At 44.8% G+C, this 20,954-nt stretch overlaps 1 protein-coding gene across 1 annotated transcript in view; it reads right to left on the bottom strand.

The window, feature by feature from the left end:
• epha2b (eph receptor A2 b) overlaps positions 1-12,198 on the bottom strand; it is a 44,529-nt gene extending 32,331 nt beyond the window's left edge. The window contains exons 1-3 of the mRNA XM_043675733.2: positions 12,044-12,198; positions 4,607-4,674; positions 2,991-3,651 (exon numbers count right to left, since the gene is read on the bottom strand). Of these exons, the coding sequence (XP_043531668.1) occupies positions 2,991-3,651; positions 4,607-4,674; positions 12,044-12,131 (817 nt within the window). The 5' untranslated portion in view covers positions 12,132-12,198. The remainder of the gene's footprint in view (positions 1-2,990; positions 3,652-4,606; positions 4,675-12,043) is intronic.
• Positions 12,199-20,954: the final 8,756 nt, after the last annotated feature.

Raw genomic sequence — 20,954 nt, 5'->3', positions numbered from 1 at the left:
TCACTCAAGCAGGGAGCAAGTAATTTGGCTTTAGCAGCCAAACCTAATTTGGTCTTCACCGGCCTCATGTGCACCTTTCAGGTTTGAAATCTCAAGTAACGATCAGGGGTCAGGAACCCCTTTCAATAAATGTTCGCTCAGGAGCAATGAAGCAAATTGGCTTGAACTATAATCAGTCAACGCAACAGAAAATGGGAATTAATGTAGATTTTCCCAAACTGCATGACCTGTTACTACAGCAATCCAAGTGTATTGAGTGAAGACCACCAGACTAGGCAGCAGTCACAAGAATGGAGAGTTCCAGTACATCTTTGGGGCAAAAACATCCCCCCCTCCCACTTGGCAAAATCTTATATAAACACATCCTGGTCTAATTACAGATTAACTTCATAACCAGATCATTAGACCTTCTTTAAAAGAGGAGTTGGCTGGTGCCAACCAGTCTGACACCTCTGTCTGACTTCAAAATGCAAGATTTGTTTAACTCAGAAACAAGAATTATTGAAAATATCCAGAGTAACATTGGACATCTGCCAACTTCAAACAATAATTGGATCTTGTACTAGATGCAGATTATCCAGTTCCTCCCTGAATATCGACTAATCCCCTTCTGCAAAAAGAACACAGGTTGAAAGAAAGACTCCCTTTGTCATCCTGAGTCAATTGTGGTGAGGTGCGAAACCCAAACTCTCAGCTGTATGGCTGCTTATTGAATGGTTTAATGCGTGTATGGACTGGGGAGTTCTAATGAACATGCAGCTCACTAAATCCATTGGCCTTGTCAAATAATGCTACCTCCACCTCAAAGCGCAACTAACTTCCTGTTTTGCAAGTGAAGGGCATTCCACACTAATTAACCAAAAAGGTGCACAAAGCCCAGCTCAGGCGTAGGGAGCGGAAATGGGTTGATACAACCTGGCTCCCCACGGTTACAGCAGTTTCATCTCCTCCTCCTCAAGCAACTAACCCTGTTTCTCATTCTTTGCACAGAAACAACCGCTCCCTCAGAACTGACAGAGCTGCAGCCCCAGAAGACAGAAAAACGACGCATTAATCTCTTGATACATCTCACTTGCCCAACTGAAGCACCTTGAAATTCTAATGGGCTGCATCGCTTCTCAGTTTGAAAGAGGTCACATACCAAAGGAATAAAGACGACCTTTGATGTGAGGAATTGGTATTAGGCATCAAACAACATCAACGCTGCCAAGAGGACCATTCTTACAACTAGTTTATATTTTACCAGAGTTTGAAATGGGTTCAGAATAAATATGTTCCCATTCGCGGCATGGTGACTCAGTGGTTAGCACTGCTGCCTCACAGTACCAGGGACCTGGTCTCAATTCCAGCCTCGGATGACTGTGTGAAGTTTGCATATTCTCCCCGTGTCTGTGTGGGTTTCCTCCTGGTGCCCCAGTTTCCACAATCCAAAGATGTACAGGTCAAGTGAATTGGCCATTCCTAATTACCCATATAGTGTTAGGTGTATTAGAAAGGATGGGATACTCTTTGGAGGGTCGGTGTGGACTTGTTGGGCTGAAGGGCCTGTTTATACACGGTCAGGAACCTAATCTAATTAACTCCTATTTATTGTCAGGAGAAAACAATTGGTTTTGGAAAGTGAAGCACAATGAGCTAATCCCAATGAAAAGTTTCAGGATTCTGAAGGAAAAAAAACAGAGTTGTTCACTTACAAACGAGGCAATCACCATCAAGAAAAGAAAGTCAGGGACTTTTATTTACCCAGAGAAGTTATTGCAGGAAAGGTTGTTGGTGTAGATATAACACGCACACACTTTTATGGAGCAACAGCCCAAGGTATGTGGTGACTAAATGGGTCAATCCATCAAAATGTTTTTTTAAAAAAGGACAAGGTCCTTTGCCTGTTGCAAAGAATTCTGTGCTGGCAGCAAAGGTGGAAATTAATCTCACCGTTGCAGTTACACCAAGCAATCAGAACTAAACTAGTTAACATTCCAGCCTCACTAATACATTGCATAAGTATCACAGAAAATAAATTAAACTCTCCAGGTTTTTTTTTGACTATATTTCATCCAGAGCCCAGTCAATAGTGAGGACAACATGGGGCTTGTTATTACATTAGCATTGCCTTAAGATCTGAACAATTGGGGAAAAAAACAGAACTTTACCAGTAACAGAGGCAGAGACTGTGGAATGTCTATTATATAGCGTAATGGAATTTCACATATGCCCAGAAGTAGGGAGGGTCTCCAGTAAATCACTGATGAGTGACTGAGGCCACATCTCATTAAACAAACTCGCTACACAACAGCGTTCATTGTCCGATGAATTCTTTTGACAACTATGTTTCCCCGATCGTCCACTCCACCACAAACTCCACCCACCTGACCTCAAGCCCAGTGTTCAACATACCCCTCAGAATTTACAACGGGGCTTTGTTCAGTGTTCAGCATGTCTCACCCAGGCACCTTCTGTGGTCCTGCATCAAAGTGAACTCCGCTCCTGAGACTGAACCCCAACATAACTCTCCGTCTGTGCAATTTAAATAAAGCAAGAAAAATTGTACACATGAACACACACAGATGTGTGTCTCTCTCACACAAAAAGAGACACCGATTTCTCTAAGAACTGAGTCCAGGATGAGCATATGCTCTGCTGATGTCAAGCTGCAAATTTAACATGGGGTTAAAGTGCAATTGCACCATCAGACCATAGTCCATATCAGAGCTGTGTAGAATTAGGCAAGCCACCAAACAATGAGAGAGAGTTGGGAGACAGGAGTTAATTGTCACTAGAATTCCTTTTGTTTATGGGACATAATTGCAAACAAAGGTTGGAATTAACAAAGATTAATCCTGCGCCATGTAGTAATGTATGGACTGACATACAGCCCTGGTAATATAGAATTCTTTGTCCTCCCTTTCCCTCCATCGTACTGCTTTACAAACGATCGCTTGATCAGGCCTCATGATATACAACCTCAGGAGTTCAAACTGGACAGCACTTACCTTTGCAGGTACCATTCACCATCTCGTATGCAGCTCTGCACATACACTGCCCAACTGGGACCAACCACTCGCCATCAGCATTGCAGTACATCTTCGGAGGCTCATGGGCCACTGCGTTCTCGACACAAGACCCGACAACCTCAGAGAGCGCTTGAGAATCCTCGCCAGCTATGGTTTCTGGAAAGGTGGCCATGTTGCGAACCATGGCTGGGCACTTCTTGTAATACACACGCACAGACAGGAGCGCGACGCAGGCACCGACATCTTGAAAAGCTAAATAAAAGCCTTTCTGCTTCAGTGGGCCCACTGCACGCACCTCGACATTAACCTTCACGTTTCGGGAGCTAAAGTCCTCCTTCTTTGTGACTTCATCGGGCGCTATGGTGTCAATTTTTTTGAACTGGTTCTTCCTAAAGATTGTTCCATAATCGAAGTCAGACTCAACATAGTAGAGGTTGAAGGTCTCCTTGCAGGAGGTCTCTATCTCGGGGAAGCTGTTGCAGTCGCGCACAGTGAACTTGAGCTCGACGAATATTCGCTGAGCTTCTCCGCGGTAGATCCAGTTAGTCCGTAACCAATTGTCCTGATCACCTTCCACCACATTACACACAGAGTACATGTATATGGGGGTGTCGTTCCACACATTCTGAAGAAGATCCCACTGCAAACAAGAAGAGGAGAGAAAAAAATTGCTAGGGACAGCCATTCAGAGCTGCAGGTGAAATGCTCCATTGGAAGAAAGGAAAGTTATTTACCCGCACATCCACATCTCCTCCCTACATCTCTGAAGGCAGGGACTTTCAACACTTCCCAGTATCACTGGTTTGATACCATTGACAATTTTACTTTTACCAGAAAAAAGCCTTTCCTAGTTTTTTCACCCAGCCACCACACTCCGGCCCCTACATGGGTGGCTATAATCGAGTGGCCATTCTCTAGCCCAGGAATCATACAGGAACTTAGATCATGCCATTTGAGAGGGAAGACTTCAGACTGCCCCAGCAATCCCCAATCCTTGAACAGCAAGTGCAGTCAGAGGTCAGGTGACTGGATTCACCTGCAGTAAAATGGCAATGCGTCCACAGATGAAGACCCAGTAAATGCATGGGAGATGAAAAATGGCCATTGGGAAAAAAAAATGGAGAGTGTGGAATTCTGGCTGCTTAGGAAGACAAAGCTGTTGAGAAGTGACAGGGAGGGGAAAAAAAATAAATTACACAAAGTAAATGAGCGGCTTCAATTGTATATTCAATTAACGCCAGTGAGAAAACTGGGTTATAGTTCAGATCACTGTAATGGTCACATTTCCCCTCCCCATGGAGTTCCAAAATTGCCAATACCGTCCCACCCCCACTTTAAGAAATGAATCCATCATTAGAAGTACAATGCAGCTCGGAGGTGGATTGGGGGTGGCTTGATGACCTTAAGATATCACGACAGAAGTAGGCCATTTGGTCCATCGAGTCTGCTCTGCCATTCAATCATGGCGGAATGGTTTTTCAACCCCATTCTCCTGCCTTCGCCCCGTAACCTTTGAACCCCTTGCTAATGAAGAACCTCTCACTTTCCTAATTACACTCAATGGCAGGTTACCTCAAAACAGCCCAGGTACTTACAGCTGCATTGTAGGGGTCAGTCAGCCAGCCTAGCTCTCCATGTGCTGAGGCAAAATCCAACAGGACAACTAAAAGACAAAAAGGACAAGTCATGTTACAATGAGTAAATGGTAATCCAGTAGACAGTGTAATAAAATACATTCAAATACAGAAACTCAAATCTGAGAACATAGTCAAAGAGGTGTATAGCATGGAAACAGAACCTTCAGTCCAACTTGTCCATGCCATTTGAATATCCTAATCTATCCTATTTACCAGCACTCGGCCCTTTCCTATTCACATACCCATCCACTTGCCTTTTAAATGCTGTAATTGTACCTGCCTCCACCCCAGAACACTTGCCAATTTTTCTATTCAATGATGCACTGGAAGAAATCACTATGTAGGTGAAATACAGACAGCAATTAAGAGACAAATTCACAGTACAGAACATCTGAAAGCATATCCAAAGTTTGACTGCTCACATTCAATTTTTGTTTTGCTGAAGGCTTTCCTGGAGATCTGCTTATTCTGAATCAATTAAGCACAGCAAAGATCCTGGAGTTCCTGCCACACCAATATTCCTCCGGACGTTTTGTTAACGCAAGCGCCCCACCAAAATACCACAGCTTCCACTTTCCATTCTTATTCTGTAGATAATGACTTAGTGCACTTCCGTCCCAGGTTTCAAAAGCTCTGAAATTCTTTACATTTCTCCTTTTTCCAAAACCTTTACCATGTTTGGCATCTCTTAATCAATACTCATGGGTTAACTGTGCTCCTGCCTCTTAATTCTTTCAACTTTGGGACTGTCTGGAGTTGTGGCGGATTGTGGCTCCACAATTCCGGCTTCTCACTTTAAAAACACCTGCAAAAGTCTCATCAAATTTGGGAAATCTGGCACCAAGATAAAATTACACGGCACTTAGAGCCTTCAGCGCCCCATCCCCTCATTCACATACTCTAAACATGGATATACTGACATCTGCAGCTTATTAGGAAGCATGCAAAGCAAAATGCACAGTGACCTCTGAACCCCACAAACTTGATGCATATCATAAAGTGGTGTGGGCTGCAGAGGGTTTGTTTTAAAATGGAGAGACAGACAATTCATCTTTTTACTGTTGCACACAAACAACCTGTCGGGGCCAATCAACTTCTGACGCAAACTCAGTCTTTCAACATTCCTGTGGGCTGTCAGCAAAATTCCATCAGGTCCATCATTTAATCAAGAAGAGAGGACTCTTGGGTCAGGCTCTTCAGAAACCCACAGAATAAAGACAACAATCAAGGGAAAAAAAGTGCACAGTAACTCCTCTCCCCACCCCTAAATTGCATGCCCCTTATCATAGAAGGGATCATCTTACTGGGTGCACACCCCATTCACGAGTCTCCCCCAGACACTGTGCCCAATCTGAGGTACTGAGGGATAAGAGGATGTAATGATATCAATCCAAGGTGGGTCATCTCTGATGAAGAGCCAACTAGATTTGAAACATTAGCTTGTTCTCTCTTTCCACAGATGCTGCCTGACCTGCTGTAATATCCAGCACTTTGTTTTCAGTGGATCAACCCTGCCCTTCATCAACTTCAGCAGCAGGACAAGCTGACTTCATACGTTCAGAGCAAGAACTGAAGCCAGTGTAACACCAACCCTTCTCCCAGCCCTCCATTCCCACTAAATCTGCTTTCAGAGTGGACCTTTGATTAACACAAGATGACAGAGCTGAGACTTTCCTTATCTATTTGACTCAATATCAGAACTACAAAGCTTCTTTACCTGCTGGCACCACTGATGTCACAGCAGTTGAGCTCATTCATTGGACAGAGTGATCACCTCATCTCATTGTAAATCAAACCAGGAACTGCAATCTTAAAATTCCCCTCCCGCGCACACTATCGGATCCAGAGGGCCATTAATAAGCTGCATACTGGGAGGATATTTCTCAGAGAAAATTAGAATTAGAAGGAAGACAGTTTAAAAATAAAGAGGTGTTCCTTTTGGGAATTTTTTAAAAATCCTCTGCAAGTCATTAGTCTGTGGAATTCTCTTCCCAGGAGGCCACGGAGGCTACATCTTCAAACTTATTCAAAGCTGGGTTGAAGATTTTTTAACAAACAAGGGAGGCAAAGATTTTTTTATTGGATGGAGGGGGAAAAAGAAAATGGATTTGAGACTGCAACCGGAGAAGCCATGTTTTTATTGAATGGCAAAGCAAGCTCAAAGGGCTGAATGGCCTCCTCACATTCTCTCTCTCTCTCTCTCTCTCTCTTCCTATAACTAGGCAGCAGAGGGAAACATGAAGAAACATTACAGATCTGTGATTTTCATCAGCAAGTGGAAATGTCAAGTTTGAAACATTAGCCATTTCCCTCTTCACAGATGCTGCCTGTAATGCTGAGTATTTCCAGCATTACCTGTTCTTACTTCAGATTTCCAACTTTTGCAATATTTTGTGTCACTGCCCTTAAGCAAACAGTTGATTGAGCCAGTCACTTAAAGGGCAGTGTCCCACGGTCACAGGCAATAACCACTAATGACTTGTGACTGGAGCGGAGTCAGTACAGGATCCTGATAAGGGAAATCAGCAAAGTTGAAGATGACAAATCAAGGATTGGAACAGGGTGGAGGAATCAGCAGCAGCCCTTTTTTGCTGAGGAAGTGGAACATGATAGGGAGGGAGAAACTACAGAACTACAAGCAGATAGTGTGCATGAAACTAAATGGAGAGAGTAATGAAATCCTTCAACGGAATGGGGTGCCAGAAAAGGAGCAATCACCTAGCACCTGAGCTTAAAGGAGAAACATGTTCACTTTTTAAAAAATACCTTGCAATAAACACTCCTGCTCCAGCCAGACAGACAAACAATCATTCTCCCAAGGAGAAGATGATCAAAATGGAATTTCAAAGATAGAGCAGACAGACTAAATTGGTCTCTGGAAGTCCCACCTCCAGTCACCTCACCCATACTTCTTCCAGAAATATTTCCGATTCTCCAAGACTCTTTGATACTGTCCTTCATCATGACCCTAACCCCTTGCCCACACCACTTTGATCTATTTTTCTTAAAAAAAAAGGTGTTTATCATCTGATAATAAACATCAGATTCAGTACTTACAGCAAGTACTTAATTTACATAGCACCACAGATTTTCAGAGTTGAATCAGGCTATACACCTGTTTATGCTGCACATAAGGCTCCTCCTGCCCTTCTTTAATCAATCCTATCTACATAACCTGCAATTCCATATCCCTTGTGTTTGTATAATTTGCCTCTTCAAACATTATTCAGCTCATCAACATCGTCTGATAACGAATTCCGTTGTCCGCTCACTCTAGAAAAGTGTACATCTGCCAAATTACCCTTTGGATTTCTTAGCGATCTTTCTAATTTATTGCCCTGATCTCCAGCTCAGTCCGATTCACAATCGCAAAGAGCTGCATCAGGTCATCCACAAGCCTATCTTTTCCTCGGCAGATAAAAAAGGTCCCAACTTGTTTCAATCTTTCCCAAATGATCCTCTGTTCTGGTAGCTGTCTGGCAAGTTACTGCTGCACCTATAGGATGTCTCTACTCTACACCCTTTTCATAATAGAATACTGCACATAATTCTGGTTTTCATAAGTGTGATTTAAACAAAGTTCCATACATGTCTAACTTGTAACAAGTGTAATTTTTCAATTCTACCCTCTTAAAAATGAGCCCCAGTGCTTTGATTGCATTTAAAAAAACCTCATTAAACTGTTCATAGCAGCTTTACCATTTAAAATTGTCCGAGACAACTTATCAATTATATGGGGAACAGACGCCTCGTCATGGGGAGAAGGGTCACCGAAGGTCAGAAAAAAAAAGAAAATGGGTTTTCAAAAAAGCTTCTACGAGAGATGGAGACTTTGTGGACAGTGTTATACCTCAATTCAACCGGAACAATGTGAATAATAACCCACGATACACATTACAATTTTTCCCATTTTGTCAACTAAATGCAGCTACAAAAGTAGGATCTTTACAGAAGAGTTTCAAGAAACACCAATTGCAAATTTCTACACTGAGTTGGGTTTAGGAAGTACGTGAAATCAGGAGAACAATTCAATAGAATTCTTGTAACAATCCAGGATCTATTGAACCAAAAGCCCAGAAAAAAGAAGACAACTTTGAAAGCTCCAAGTTGATGAGCAAACATCAAAAGATGCTGGATATAGATATCAGGCTGGTGTCTGGTGAGGATATCCCATGTGAAATGACAGCCTCTCTTTTCACCATTAAAACCAGGCATTAAAATAAAATCCAAGCACTCGGCTTTTAGTTCAAGTAACCAGGTACATGGAATTTTATTTCTACGCTGATTTCTTAACGAAGGATGACCACGCTTGTCGGTCTGTGAAGGTGCACCCCATGAGATGCACAAACTTTAAACACACACACACTTCTATTCATTTGCAGCAGTCTCCAGTTACTGCTGAATGATGTTCAGATCCAGAGCACTTCGAGAAAAAAAACAGGCTTCCCAAGTCTCTTGACCCATAAAATTCAGACAAGCTAAGCTAAATGGGAAATGTAGTAAAAACACGAGTGAAAAGTGTAGTCAGATCTTTGTTGAGGCTAGCACTGATGTGATGGGATGAACTGCCTCCTTCGGTGCTGTGAACATTTATGAGTCTATAAATGTGTGGAGAAAATGAGCAAGAGTTCAGCTGGGAGTCACATACCACACTGGCAGAGCTCAAGAAACAGGTTGATCACTCTCACCCTGAGACAGACAGCATTTAAAAAGATACACTTTCAGCCTCAAGGCCCCCACCCCCAGTTCTAATAACCAATCTGGCTAGTAACAGGATACCAGCAACCTTGCCTTTGAGAGTTATTGTTGGTTACACAGGAAAAGCAGCTCTAGAGGAACATTTCTACATCATTCACATCCTCTCAGTAACAGTCAAGAGCCAAATGGGAAGAAGCTATCACAAAACAGGGGGATTTTAAAGGAACTCCGCAGCTGCATTTTAACTTCACATTTCCTGAAAACAGGAATCATTTTGTTTGTAGTCATCAAGAATGTTGCCTGGTGTAGTGACAGGATGTGGAAGGCTGCATGAAATGCAGAGAGATGATGGCAAAAGGGCAAAGAATTTTTGGTCTTCTGACTTTGAGTTGTTTAAAGTGCATGACCCCACAACAGATTTTTAAAGAAAAGTTACCCTTCATTCAACATACAACACAATTCCAGTTCTCAGCAGAAGCTTTTATAATACAAAAAACCAACATAAAAGAAAACCAGGGGCACTTGTTAGATTAAAGAAACTGGAAAGGTTTGTTTCTTCATAACTTGTGTCTGCTTACAGAAAATGAGAGACTGCCTCATTGAAGCTTCAAAAAGATTAAATCTCTTCTTTGAAATCGAAACCAACACCTTCATTTCACACATCACACTTCAAACATGCAGGATTTTAAACTGCTAGACTGCGCAGTCCCCTCTCTTTATTGGCCACCATTTTTTTTTATAAAAAGTGACTCCCTCCTTGCCCAAACAGGTTGTTACTGCAGGTTTTCCAGAGTAATTGCCCCAAATGGCAATTCATAATTGGGCAACAACTACCAGGAATGTCATCATTAATGATCATAACTGTGCCCTCCTGACATAAAAACATTGCAAACAGTCACTCCAAAGTGAGCAGATACAGGAACATTGGCTCCAAATTCTAGTCACTGGATACCAGCGACAAAAGACTTCTTTTATTCTAATAGGGACAGAGCTGGAGAAAATTAAGACACCCGAAAAAATACCAATCCACCCATTCCTCCTCTTGACCATATTACACCCAGAACAAAAAGTGGAAAATGCTAGATACAACCAAAGAGACTGCCTCAGAACTTCTCAGGTGGAAATCTGGATCTGAATTTCAAATTCTGATGAAAAGCTCACCCTTGTAGTGATAAACGCTCAGGAGACTAACCCACCACCTGATCATTCCTGACATTTTCTGGCTTTTGTTCCAATATTTGAAGCTTTTCCTTCTTCCAGGGAAAATCCCCCTCCTGGTACACACTGATGGAATTCATCTGGGGCGGCACAGTGGTTAGCACTGTTGCCTCACAGCGCCAGGGACTCAGATTCGATTCCCACATTCCCCTAGTGTCTGCGTTTCCTCCCACAGTCCAAGGATTCAGGTGAATTGGCCATGCTAAATTGCCCATAGTGTTAGGTGCATTAGTCAGGGGTAAATATAAGATAGGAGAATGGGTCTGGTTGGGCTACTCTTTGGAGGAGAAAGTGAGGTCTGCAGATGCTGGAGATCAGAGCTGGAAATGTGTTGCTGGAAAAGCGCAGCACGTCAGGCAGCATCCAGGGAACAGGAGAATCGACGTTTCGGGCATAAGCCCTTCTTCAGGAAGAAGGGCTTATGCCCGAAACGTCGATTCTCCTGTTCCCTGGATGCTGCCTGACCTGCTGCGCTTTTCCTACTCTTTGGAGGGTCAGTGTGGACGTGTTGGGTCGAAGGGCCTGTTTCCATACTGTAGGGAATCTGATTTAATCTAATAAACACCAAACGGACACGGCTCCTCTTACTTAGAAACAAAAGGGATAGAATACTTGAATGGGGGGGAACTCAGGGCTTTGGGGAAAGGAGGGTGAAAGCATGACCAATTTGGGGCAGTATGGTGGCTCATAAGTAGGCACCACTGCCTCTCAGCACCAGCGACCTGGGTTCGAATCCAGCGTTGGGCAACTGTCTGTGTGGAGTTTGCACATTCCCCATGTCCGCGTGGGTTCCCTCCCACAGTCCAAAGATGCACAGATTAGGTGGGTTGGCTATGCTAAATTGTCCGATGGTGTGTGGGTTAGCCATTGGAAATGCAGCGTTATAGGAATGGGGTGGATGCTCATTGGAGGGTCAGCGTGGACTCGATGGGCCGAATGGGCTGCTTCCACAACAAAGCAGCTAGCATAAGACTAAATGGCCTATATGTCTACAGCAAAACCTTACGAATCACAGCTTTCAAGTCTTTCGCAGTGCGTTTTTAAACCAGGGGGAAGGGGCGGCAGGGGTAGAGAACCGGCAGTCTTATTCTACCAACCTACAGAGAGAGAAAAAGTTAAATCCCAACTGAAGCAACAGTCTGAGAGCTATCGATGTTTGGATAAAACTCAATCCGAAGCTGTTCGAACTCAAATAGTTTTTATTTCAATTGTCAAAAGTCAGAAAGCGAAAGGGGAGTCGGGGGGAATCAGACACCTGCCTCGGCAGAAAACCCAGAGCCACGATGTGTAACAAGAATAAAACAAAAATAGAAAGAGAAAAAAATGATCGAGAGACACACACACCAGGCACAGGGACACCGACAGAGATGTACACTGTACACACAGATAGAGAGAGACAATAACACAGACTCCAGTGCCTACTAATTCCACCCCAAAATTAACCCACTGAAAGGTAAGAGATGGTAGTTTTGTCCTTACCCTCCTCAGCCTGGTGGGTAAAGCTGACTGCTGTAAGGAACAACAGGGAGAGCAGAGAGGTGTGGGCCAGGTGCTGCGGCTTCTCCATAGCAGGCTGGCGGACTGGTCAGAGTGACTGACGGAGTGAGAGAGTGCAGTCCGGGCTCCGACTGAAAACTTTCAGTAAAACTTCCCCTCCCCCTCGGCCCAAACTTTCATTCATGTCCCAGTGACGCCAGCGTCCCCACCCCCTTCTCACTCATTGAACATTCCCAATTCTACCTGGAGACATCCAATCAGCGTGCGCTCCAAATTCCAGGCCGGGGTGTGGTGTGGTAGAGCTGGGGGGTGGTGGGGAGAGTTGGCTCAGTGCTCTGGGCTGGGAGGAGGCGGAATGGAGCCTGAGAACTCGGCAGTTCCCACACACACACACTGCACCAGGACTCAGCCTGTTATTAGACAGGTCCGGGCAGGTCCCTGGAAAAGAGGAGAATTAAACACTCACGTTGTACAGACTGTAGCGAAACCCAAACACCTGAGGCGAGTCATCCAGCTTTTACATCGTCTCTAGCCCGTCTCCCTCTTGCTGGGGTAAAATACTCAGCAGGTCTGGCAGCATCTGTACAGCGAAATCAGGTCAAAAATCACACTTACACAAGGTTACTCCAACGGGTTTATTTGAAATCACCAGCTTTCCCATTGCTGCTCCCTCCTCAGCTACTAGTGAGAGAGGAAGACTTTAGACACAGAATTTGTAAGGAAAAGATCAATCAAGAGAAATCAGAGTTAACATTTCAAGTGACCCTTCCTCAGAGTTTTATCCCTCTGCATCCCCACCTTAACGAATTTCGGTCACAGCATGACATTGAGCTCTTCTTCTGTCACCTTCGCCTCCGTGCCCATTTCTTTGGACCGCTTCTCTTCACTCTTGCTGACCTCAGAATATGCCCACCCCAGAGGGTCCAAACGATCACTGTGCTGGAATTGTTTATCACATCTCATCTTCCAAAACCTCTGTGATGTCCTCACTCTGTATCTCCTATGGTTAGGGAGTGTTTACATGTTAATGAGGATTATGTCTGCAGGAAATGTCTTTGGTTACAAATCCTATCAGATCGAATAGATCAGTTGGAGCGACAGTTAGAGGTAACGAGGATTTTACAAGAGCCAGAGGGTAAGATGGATGGCAATTATAGGAAGCTGCAGATACAGTCAGATAGATGGGTTAACTCCAGGAAAGGTAGGAAGGGTATGCAGATAGTACAAGAGAAAATGAGGACTGCAGATGCTGGAGATCAGAGTTGAGAATGTGGTGCTGGAAAAGCACAGCAGGTCAGGCAGCATTCGAGGAGCAGGAGAATCAATGTTTCGTGCAAAGGCTCTTCATCAGGAATGAGGTAGTGCAGGACTGTGGCTATCCCCACAGTCAAACAAGTATGCTGTTTTGGAAAATGCAGGGGTGATGGTGTCTCAGCGGAATGTAGCATGTACAGTCAAGTTTCTGGTATCGAGACAGGCTCTAATGTAATGAGGGGTGCATCGGGTTCCAAGTGATCGATTGTGATAGAGGGCTCTCTAGTCAGAGGTACAGACAGATGTTTCTGCAGCCAGCAGCCAAAAATCAGAATGGTGTGTTGCCTCCCTGATGCCAGGATCAAGGATATCTCAGAGGGGGTGCAGAATGTTCTCAAAGGGAAGAGGGACAAGCAGGAAGTCATTGTCCACATTGGAACCAACGACATCGGAAGGGAAAAGGATGAGATTCTGAAGGGAGATTACAGAGAGTTAGGCAGGAATTTAAAAAGGAGGTCCTTGAGGGTAGTAATGTTTGGATTACTCCCGGTGCTACCACCTAGTGAGGGTAGGAATAGGAGGATAGAGCAGGTGAATGCATGGCTGAGGAGCTGGTACATGGGAGAAGGGTTCATGTTTTTGGATCATTGGAATCTTTTCTGGGGTAGAAGTGACCTGCACCTGAATTGGAAGGGGACTAATATACTGGCAGGGAGATTTGCTAGAGCTGCACGGGAGGATATAAACTAGTAAGTGGGGGGGGAGGTGGGAGATAGCGAGGAAAGAGATCAATCTGAGACTGGAACAGTTGGGAAAAGGAGCGAGTCAAACAGTCAGAGCAGGCAGTGGCGAAGTAGGGAACAAGGTAGGACTGATAAATTAAACTGCATTTACTTCAATGGAAGAGGCCTAACGGGGAAGGCAGATGAACTCAGGGCATGGTTAGGAACATTGGACTGCGATATCATAGCAATTACAGAAACATGGCTCAGGGATAGACAGGACTGGCAACTTAATGTTCCAGGATACAAATGCTACAGGAAGGATAGAAAGGTGGGGCAAGAGCGGAGGGGGAGTGGCATTTTTGAGAAGGGATAGCATTACAGCTGTACGTAGGGAGGATATTCCTGGGCATACATCCAGGAGGTTACTTGGGTAGAACTGATAAATAAGAAAGGGATGATCACCTTACTGGGATTGTTTTACAGACCCCCTAATAGTCAGAGGCAAATTGAGAAACAAACTTGTAAGGAGATCTCAGCTATCTGTAAGAGTAATAGGGTGGTTATGGTAAGAGATTTTAACTTTTAAACTGGGACTGCCATAGTGTTAAGGGTTTAGATGGAGAGGAATCTGTTAAATGTGTACAAGACAATTTTCTGATTCAGTTTGTGGATGTACCAATAGAGAAGGTGCAAAACTTGACCTACTCTTGGGGAAATAAGACAGGGCAGGTGACTGAGATGTCAGTGGGGGAGCACTTTGGGCCTGTGACCTTAGTTCTATTAGTTTTAACATAGTGGTGGAAAAGGATAGACCGGATCTAAAAGTTAAGGTTCTAAATTGGAGGAAGGCTAATTTTGACGGTATTAGGCCAGAACTTTCAAAAGCTGATTGAGGGCAGATGTTCGCAGGTAAAGGGATGGCTGGAAAATGGGAAGCCTTCAAAAATGAGATAACAAGAATCCAGAGACAGTATATTCCTGTCAGGGTGAAAGGAAAGGCTGGTAGCTATAGGGAATGCTGGATGACTAGAGAAATTGAGGTTTTGGTTAAGGAAAAGAAGGAAGCATATGTCAGGTATAGACAGGAGAGATCGAGAGGATCCTTAGAAGAGTATAAAGGCAGTAGGTGTATACTTAGGGAAATCAGGAGGGCAAAAAGGGGACATGAGATAGCTTTGGCAAATACTGTTATGGATAATTCAAAGCATTTTTATAAATACATTAAGGACAAAAGGGTAGCTAGGGAGCGAATAGGGCCTCTCAAAGATCAGCATGGCAGCCTACGTATGGAGCCGCAGGAGATTGGGGAGATACTAATTGAGTATTTTGCATCAGTGTTTACTGTGGAGAAGGAGGTGGAAGGTATGGAATGTGGGGAAATAGATGGCGACATTTTGAAAAATGTCCATATTACAGAGGAGGAAGTGCTGAATGTCTTGAAATGGATAAAAGTGGATAAATCCCCAGGGCCTGATCAGGTGTACCCCTAGAACTCTGTGAGAAGCTAGGGAAATGATTGCTGGGCCTCTTGCTGAGATATTTGGATCGTTGATAGTCACAGGTGAGGTGGCGGAAGACTGGAGGTTGGCTAACATGGTACCATATTTAAGAAAGCCAGGGAACTATAGACCAGTGAGCCTGATGTCGGTGGTGGGCAATTTGTTGGAGGGAATCCTGAGGGACAGGATGTACATGTATTTGGAAAGGCAAAGACTGATTAGGGAGAATCAGCATGACATTGTGTGTGGGAAATCATGTCTCACAAACTTGATTGAGTTTTTTGAAGAAGTAACAAAGAAGACTGATGAGGGCAGAGCGGTAGATGTGATCTATATGGACTTCAGTATGGGGTTTGACAAGGTTCCCATGGGAGACTGATTAGCAAGGTTAGATCTCGCGGAATACAGGGAGAACTTGCCATTTGGATACAAAACTGGCTCAAAGGTAGAAGATAGAGGGTGGTGGTGGAGGGTTGCTTTTCAGACTGGAGCCCTGTGACCAGTGGAGTGCCTCAAGGATCAGTGCTGGGTCCACTACTTTTCATTTATATAAATTATTTGGATGTGAACATAGGATGTAGAGTTGGTAAATTTCAGATGACACCAAAATTGGAAGTGTAGTGGACATCGAAGAAGGTTACCTCAGATTACAACGGGATTTTGATCAGATGGGCCAATTGGCTGAGAAGTGGTAGATGGAGTTTAATTTAGATAAATGTGAGGTGCTGCATTTTGGAAAAGCAAATCTTAGCAGGACTTATACACTTAATGGTAAGGTCCTAGGGACTGTTGCTGAACAAAAAGACCTTGGAGTGCAGGTTCATAGTTCCTTGAAAGTAGAGTCACAGGTAGATAGGATAGTGAAGGAAGCATTTGGTATGCTTTCCTTTATTGGTCAGAATATTGAGTATAGGAGTTGAGAAGTCATGTTGCGGCTGTACAGGACGTTCCACTTTTGGAATATTGCATGCAATTCTGGTCTCCTTCCTATCGAAACAATGTTGTGAAACTTGAAAGGGTTCAGAAAAGATTGATAAGGATGTTACCAGGGTTGGAGGGTTTGAGCTATAGGGAGAGGCTGAATAAGCGGGGGCTGTTTTCCCTGCAGGTTGGTGACCTGATAAAGTCATGAGGGGCATGGATAGGATAAATAGACAAAGTCTTTTCCCTCGGGTGGGGGTGTCCAGAACTAGAGGGCATAGGTTTAGGGTGGGGAGAAAGTGAGGACTGCAGATGCTGGAGATCAGAGCTGAAAATGTGTTGCTGGAAAAGCGCAGCAGGTCAAACAGCATCCAGGGAACAGGAGAATCGACGTTTAGGGTGAGAGGGGAAAGATATAAAAGGGATCTAAGGGGTAACGTTTTCACATAGAAGGTGGTGCGTGTATGGAATGAGCTGCCAGAGGAAGTGGTGGAGGCTGGTACAATTGCAGCATTTAAAAGGCATCTGGATGGGTATATGAATAGGAAGGGTTTAGAAGGATATGGGTCAAGTGCTGGCAAACGGGACTAGATTAATCTAGTCAACATGGACAAGTTGGACCAAAGGGTCTGTTTCCATGCTATACATCTCTATGACTCTATCTGAAGTTCTTGGTTAAAAGCTCACCTCGACAGTATTCAAGTTCCCACTTTGGGCTGAGATTACTATGAAGGGATCTCCTTCTCAACCTCTCCTAAGGCGTGGTGACCCTCAGGTGAAACCACCACCACTTGTCTCTATCTATCTGTAATGAGAGAGCAGCTCTATGGAACTGTGGCGACTTCACCTTTAATTCCCACTCCTAGTGAGAGAATTGTCAAGTGAAACATTTCTAAAAGGATGAAGCTGGGCAGGCAATATGGAACTTTTGCAAAGCTGGTGCAGGGACTCAGGTACATGGACACACATACTTGAAAGTGACAGGGCAGGTTGAGAAAGTGCTCATAGAATCTCTAAAGTGTGGAAGCAGGCCATTTGGCCCATCAAGTTTCACTGCCCCTCTGAAGAGCATCTTACCCATCCCCTTCCCTCATTCCCGTAACCCTGTATTTTCCAAGGCTAATCCACCCCGCCTGCACATCCCTGAACACGAGGGGACAGTTTAGCATGGCCAATCCACCTAACCTGGACAAAAGCACACAACACCAGGTTATAGTCCAAAAGGTTTTGGAATAGGGAAGGAAAAGTAAGAAAGTTATAGTAAAATAGTTAACTAAAAAATGTTATAGTAAACCTTTATAAAATACTAGTTCGGCTTCAGTATTATGTCTAATGCTACAACCTACATTTCCTAACGTTTCTGAAGTAATTCATTTGGTCACCTTTGAGAGGTTTGCCTTCAAAGATATTTTCCCTACATCAACTTGCGCAGAGATGTTATGACACAGCTCTGGAGCAGGTAGGGATTTTAACCTGGGCCTCACTGGCCTGGAGGTAGGGACACTACCACGACCCCACAAAGCTTTCTCGAACCAGGGGCTAGTCGGTTGAGATCATCTGCTATACTTCTTTAGATGGCTAAATGATTTGATTCTGGAATCACCTGGGTGATCTGGAAAGATTTCTCAGAATGGTTCCATGAATGGGGGACTTCAGTTGTATGAACAGATTGAAGAAGATGAGGTTTTCTTCTTTAAGAAGAGACGTGGAGAAGAATTTGATAAAGGTGTTTGTAATTATAATGGGTCTGGACAGCCTAGATAAGAAGAAATTGTTCTAACTGGGGGTAAAGGTCCAGAACCAAAGAACAATGATTTAAAGTGAAATGACAAAAGGACCAAAGGCAACATGAGAAAAAAACATATTTAATACTGTGCTTACATCTGAAATGCGTCTCCTGTGAATGTGAGAGTTTCAACTATAGCTTTCAAAAATATAGTGAAGAATTATCTGAAGGGGTAAACGATTGCAGGGCTAAGGGTTAAAGTTTAATCAGTAAGGGGAGTCAGCAGTTGTGGGAAAAACGCAGGAAGGTGGAGTTAAGCATTATCAAATCAGCCATGATCTCATTGAATGGCAGAGCAAATTCAATGGGCTGAATGACCTACTTCTCCTGTATCATTTCATCTTATGATAGGGGGTTGCAGCATAAAAAGAATGGGCTGAATGGTCTACTGTGCTATAAACATTTTATGATTCCACAATTTAACTTGTCTTTCTCAAATCCTTAGACATATGTCTTGACCCACCTGCACCACATTTATTACACTCAAAGGACGTGGAACAGTTCAGCGTAGGAACAGACCCTGAGGGCCACCATGTCTGTGCCAGTGTGTATAACATTTTAACATGCCAACAGGAGATAGTTAAACCCTGCCTTTATCTTGTATTCATGTTGGGGCTTCCAGGGGTATACAAAGAGATCTGGAGCACAAATCCTGACTGGTTTGTTTTTCGTCACCTGAAATCAGGGTCAGTTATACTGCTCCACTTATATCCAGGTTGCAATTGATTGACCAGAGCATTTTGTCAGGAACCAGGCCTCGCATCTTCTGATCAGTGTGTTCTGCTTCCTTTGTTAACACATTTTAACTACCTCAACACTTCTTGCTTGAATTCTTCCCACCTCCATCCCCTCCCCCACTGAGATCAAAGCTTCCTCTGTGTCTATGGAGAGACTCTGTAAAAGTACAGAGTCAAATTCCCAAACAAGCTTTATTTACTGATCAAACACTGAAACTGAATTACCTCAATAGCCATAAGTGTCTGGGGCCAAGGAGGCAATCAGGACTCCTCTGCTACTGATGACAACACAAGCTACACCTAAAATAATTACAGTGCCATTTACATAAGCTTTTATTGCAATTGGACAAAGTTAAAAATCACATTAATCAGGTTGGTGTTGTGTGATTTTTAACTTTGTCCACCTCTGTCCAACACTGGCACCTCCACATCATTGCAACTGGAGGAACATTTTCCCTCAATGATATGATCCGATCTGCAGTGTGGTTCCATTGTTTGCCGCCTTCTGCTCATTGGTTCTTCCTTTGCTGGCTTCAGGACATTACCCGATGGCTGCTGCCAGTGAAGCAAATGGGTCAAATTGGCTTCTGGTACACCAGTTGAAACTTTATTGCTGGAACAGCACAGCAGGTCAGGCAGCATCCAGGGAACAGGAGATTCGACGTTTCGGGCACAGGCCCTTCCTCAGGAATGAGCAGAGAGTGTTCAGCAGGAGAAGATAAAAGGTAGGGAGGAGGGACTTGGAGGAGGGGAGTTGGAAATGTGATAGGTGGAAAGAGGTCAAGGTGAGGGTGATAGGTCGGAGTAGGGTGGAGGCGGAGAGGTCAAGAAGAAGACTGCAGGTCAGGAAGGCGGTGCCGGGCTGGAAGGATCCGGCTGAGACAAGGTGGGGGGAGGGGGGATGAAGAAACTGGTGAAGTCCAAGTTCATCCCCTGCGGTTGGAGGGTTCCCAGTCGGAAGATAAGACGCTCCTCCTCCGACCGTCGGGTTGTTGTGGTTTGGCGGTGGATGAGTCCAATGACCTGCATATCCTCGGTGGAGTGGGAGGGGGAGTTGAAATGCTGTGCCACAGGTTGGTTGGGTTGGTTCGTCCGGGTGGCCCAGAGGTGCTCCCTGAATCGCTCCGCAAGTAGGCGGCCTGTCTCCCCAATATAGAGGAGGCCACACCGGCTGCAGCGGATGCAGTAGATGATGTGGGTGGAGGTGCAGGTGAATCTGTGGCGGATATGGAAGTTTCCCTTGGGGCCTTGGAGAGAAGTGAGGGGGGAGGTGTGGGCGCAAGTGTTGCACCTCCTGCGGTTGCAAGGGAAGGTGCCGGGAGTGGTGGTTGGGTCGGTGGGGGGTGTGGATCTGACAAGGGAGTCGCGGAGGGAGTGGTCTCTACGGAAAGCTGATAGGGGAGGGGAGGGAAATATATCCTTGGTGCTGGGGTCTGTTTGGAGGTGGCGGAAGTGACGGCGGATGATGCGCTGTACATGGAGATTGGTGGGGTGGTAGGTGAGGACCAGTGGGGTTCTGTCCTGGTGGCGGTTGGAGGGGCGGGGCTCAAGGGCGGAGGAGCGGGAAGTGGAGGAGATGCGGTGGAGGGCACCGTCGACCACGTCGGGGGGGAAATTGCGGTCCTTGAAGAAGGAGGCCATCTGTGTTGTACGTATTTTGAACTGGTCCTCCTGGGAGCAGATGCGGCGGAGACGAAGGAATTGGGAGAATGGGATGGCGTTTTTACAGGGGGCAGGATGGGAGGAGGTGTAGTCCAGGTAGCTGTGGGAGTCGGTAGGTTTGTAGTAGATGTCCGTGTTGATTCGGTCGCCTGAGATAGAAACAGAAAGGTCTAGGAAGGGGAGGGAGGAGTCCGAGACTGTCCAGGTGAATTTGAGGTCGGGGTGGAAGGTGTTGGTGTAGTGGATAAACTGTTCAACCTCCTCGTGGGAGCACGAGGTAGCGCCGATACAGTCATCAATGTAGCGAAG

The sequence above is a fragment of the Chiloscyllium plagiosum genome, unplaced genomic scaffold, assembly GCF_037043375.1.
Source record: "Chiloscyllium plagiosum isolate Xiang-an unplaced genomic scaffold, Cpla_swu_hap1 HiC_scaffold_37, whole genome shotgun sequence".
In the NCBI taxonomy this organism is placed as follows: Eukaryota; Metazoa; Chordata; class Chondrichthyes; order Orectolobiformes; family Hemiscylliidae; genus Chiloscyllium; species Chiloscyllium plagiosum.
The sequence above is the reverse complement of the archived record's forward strand: the minus strand, read 5'-3'. Positions and strand labels throughout refer to the sequence as shown.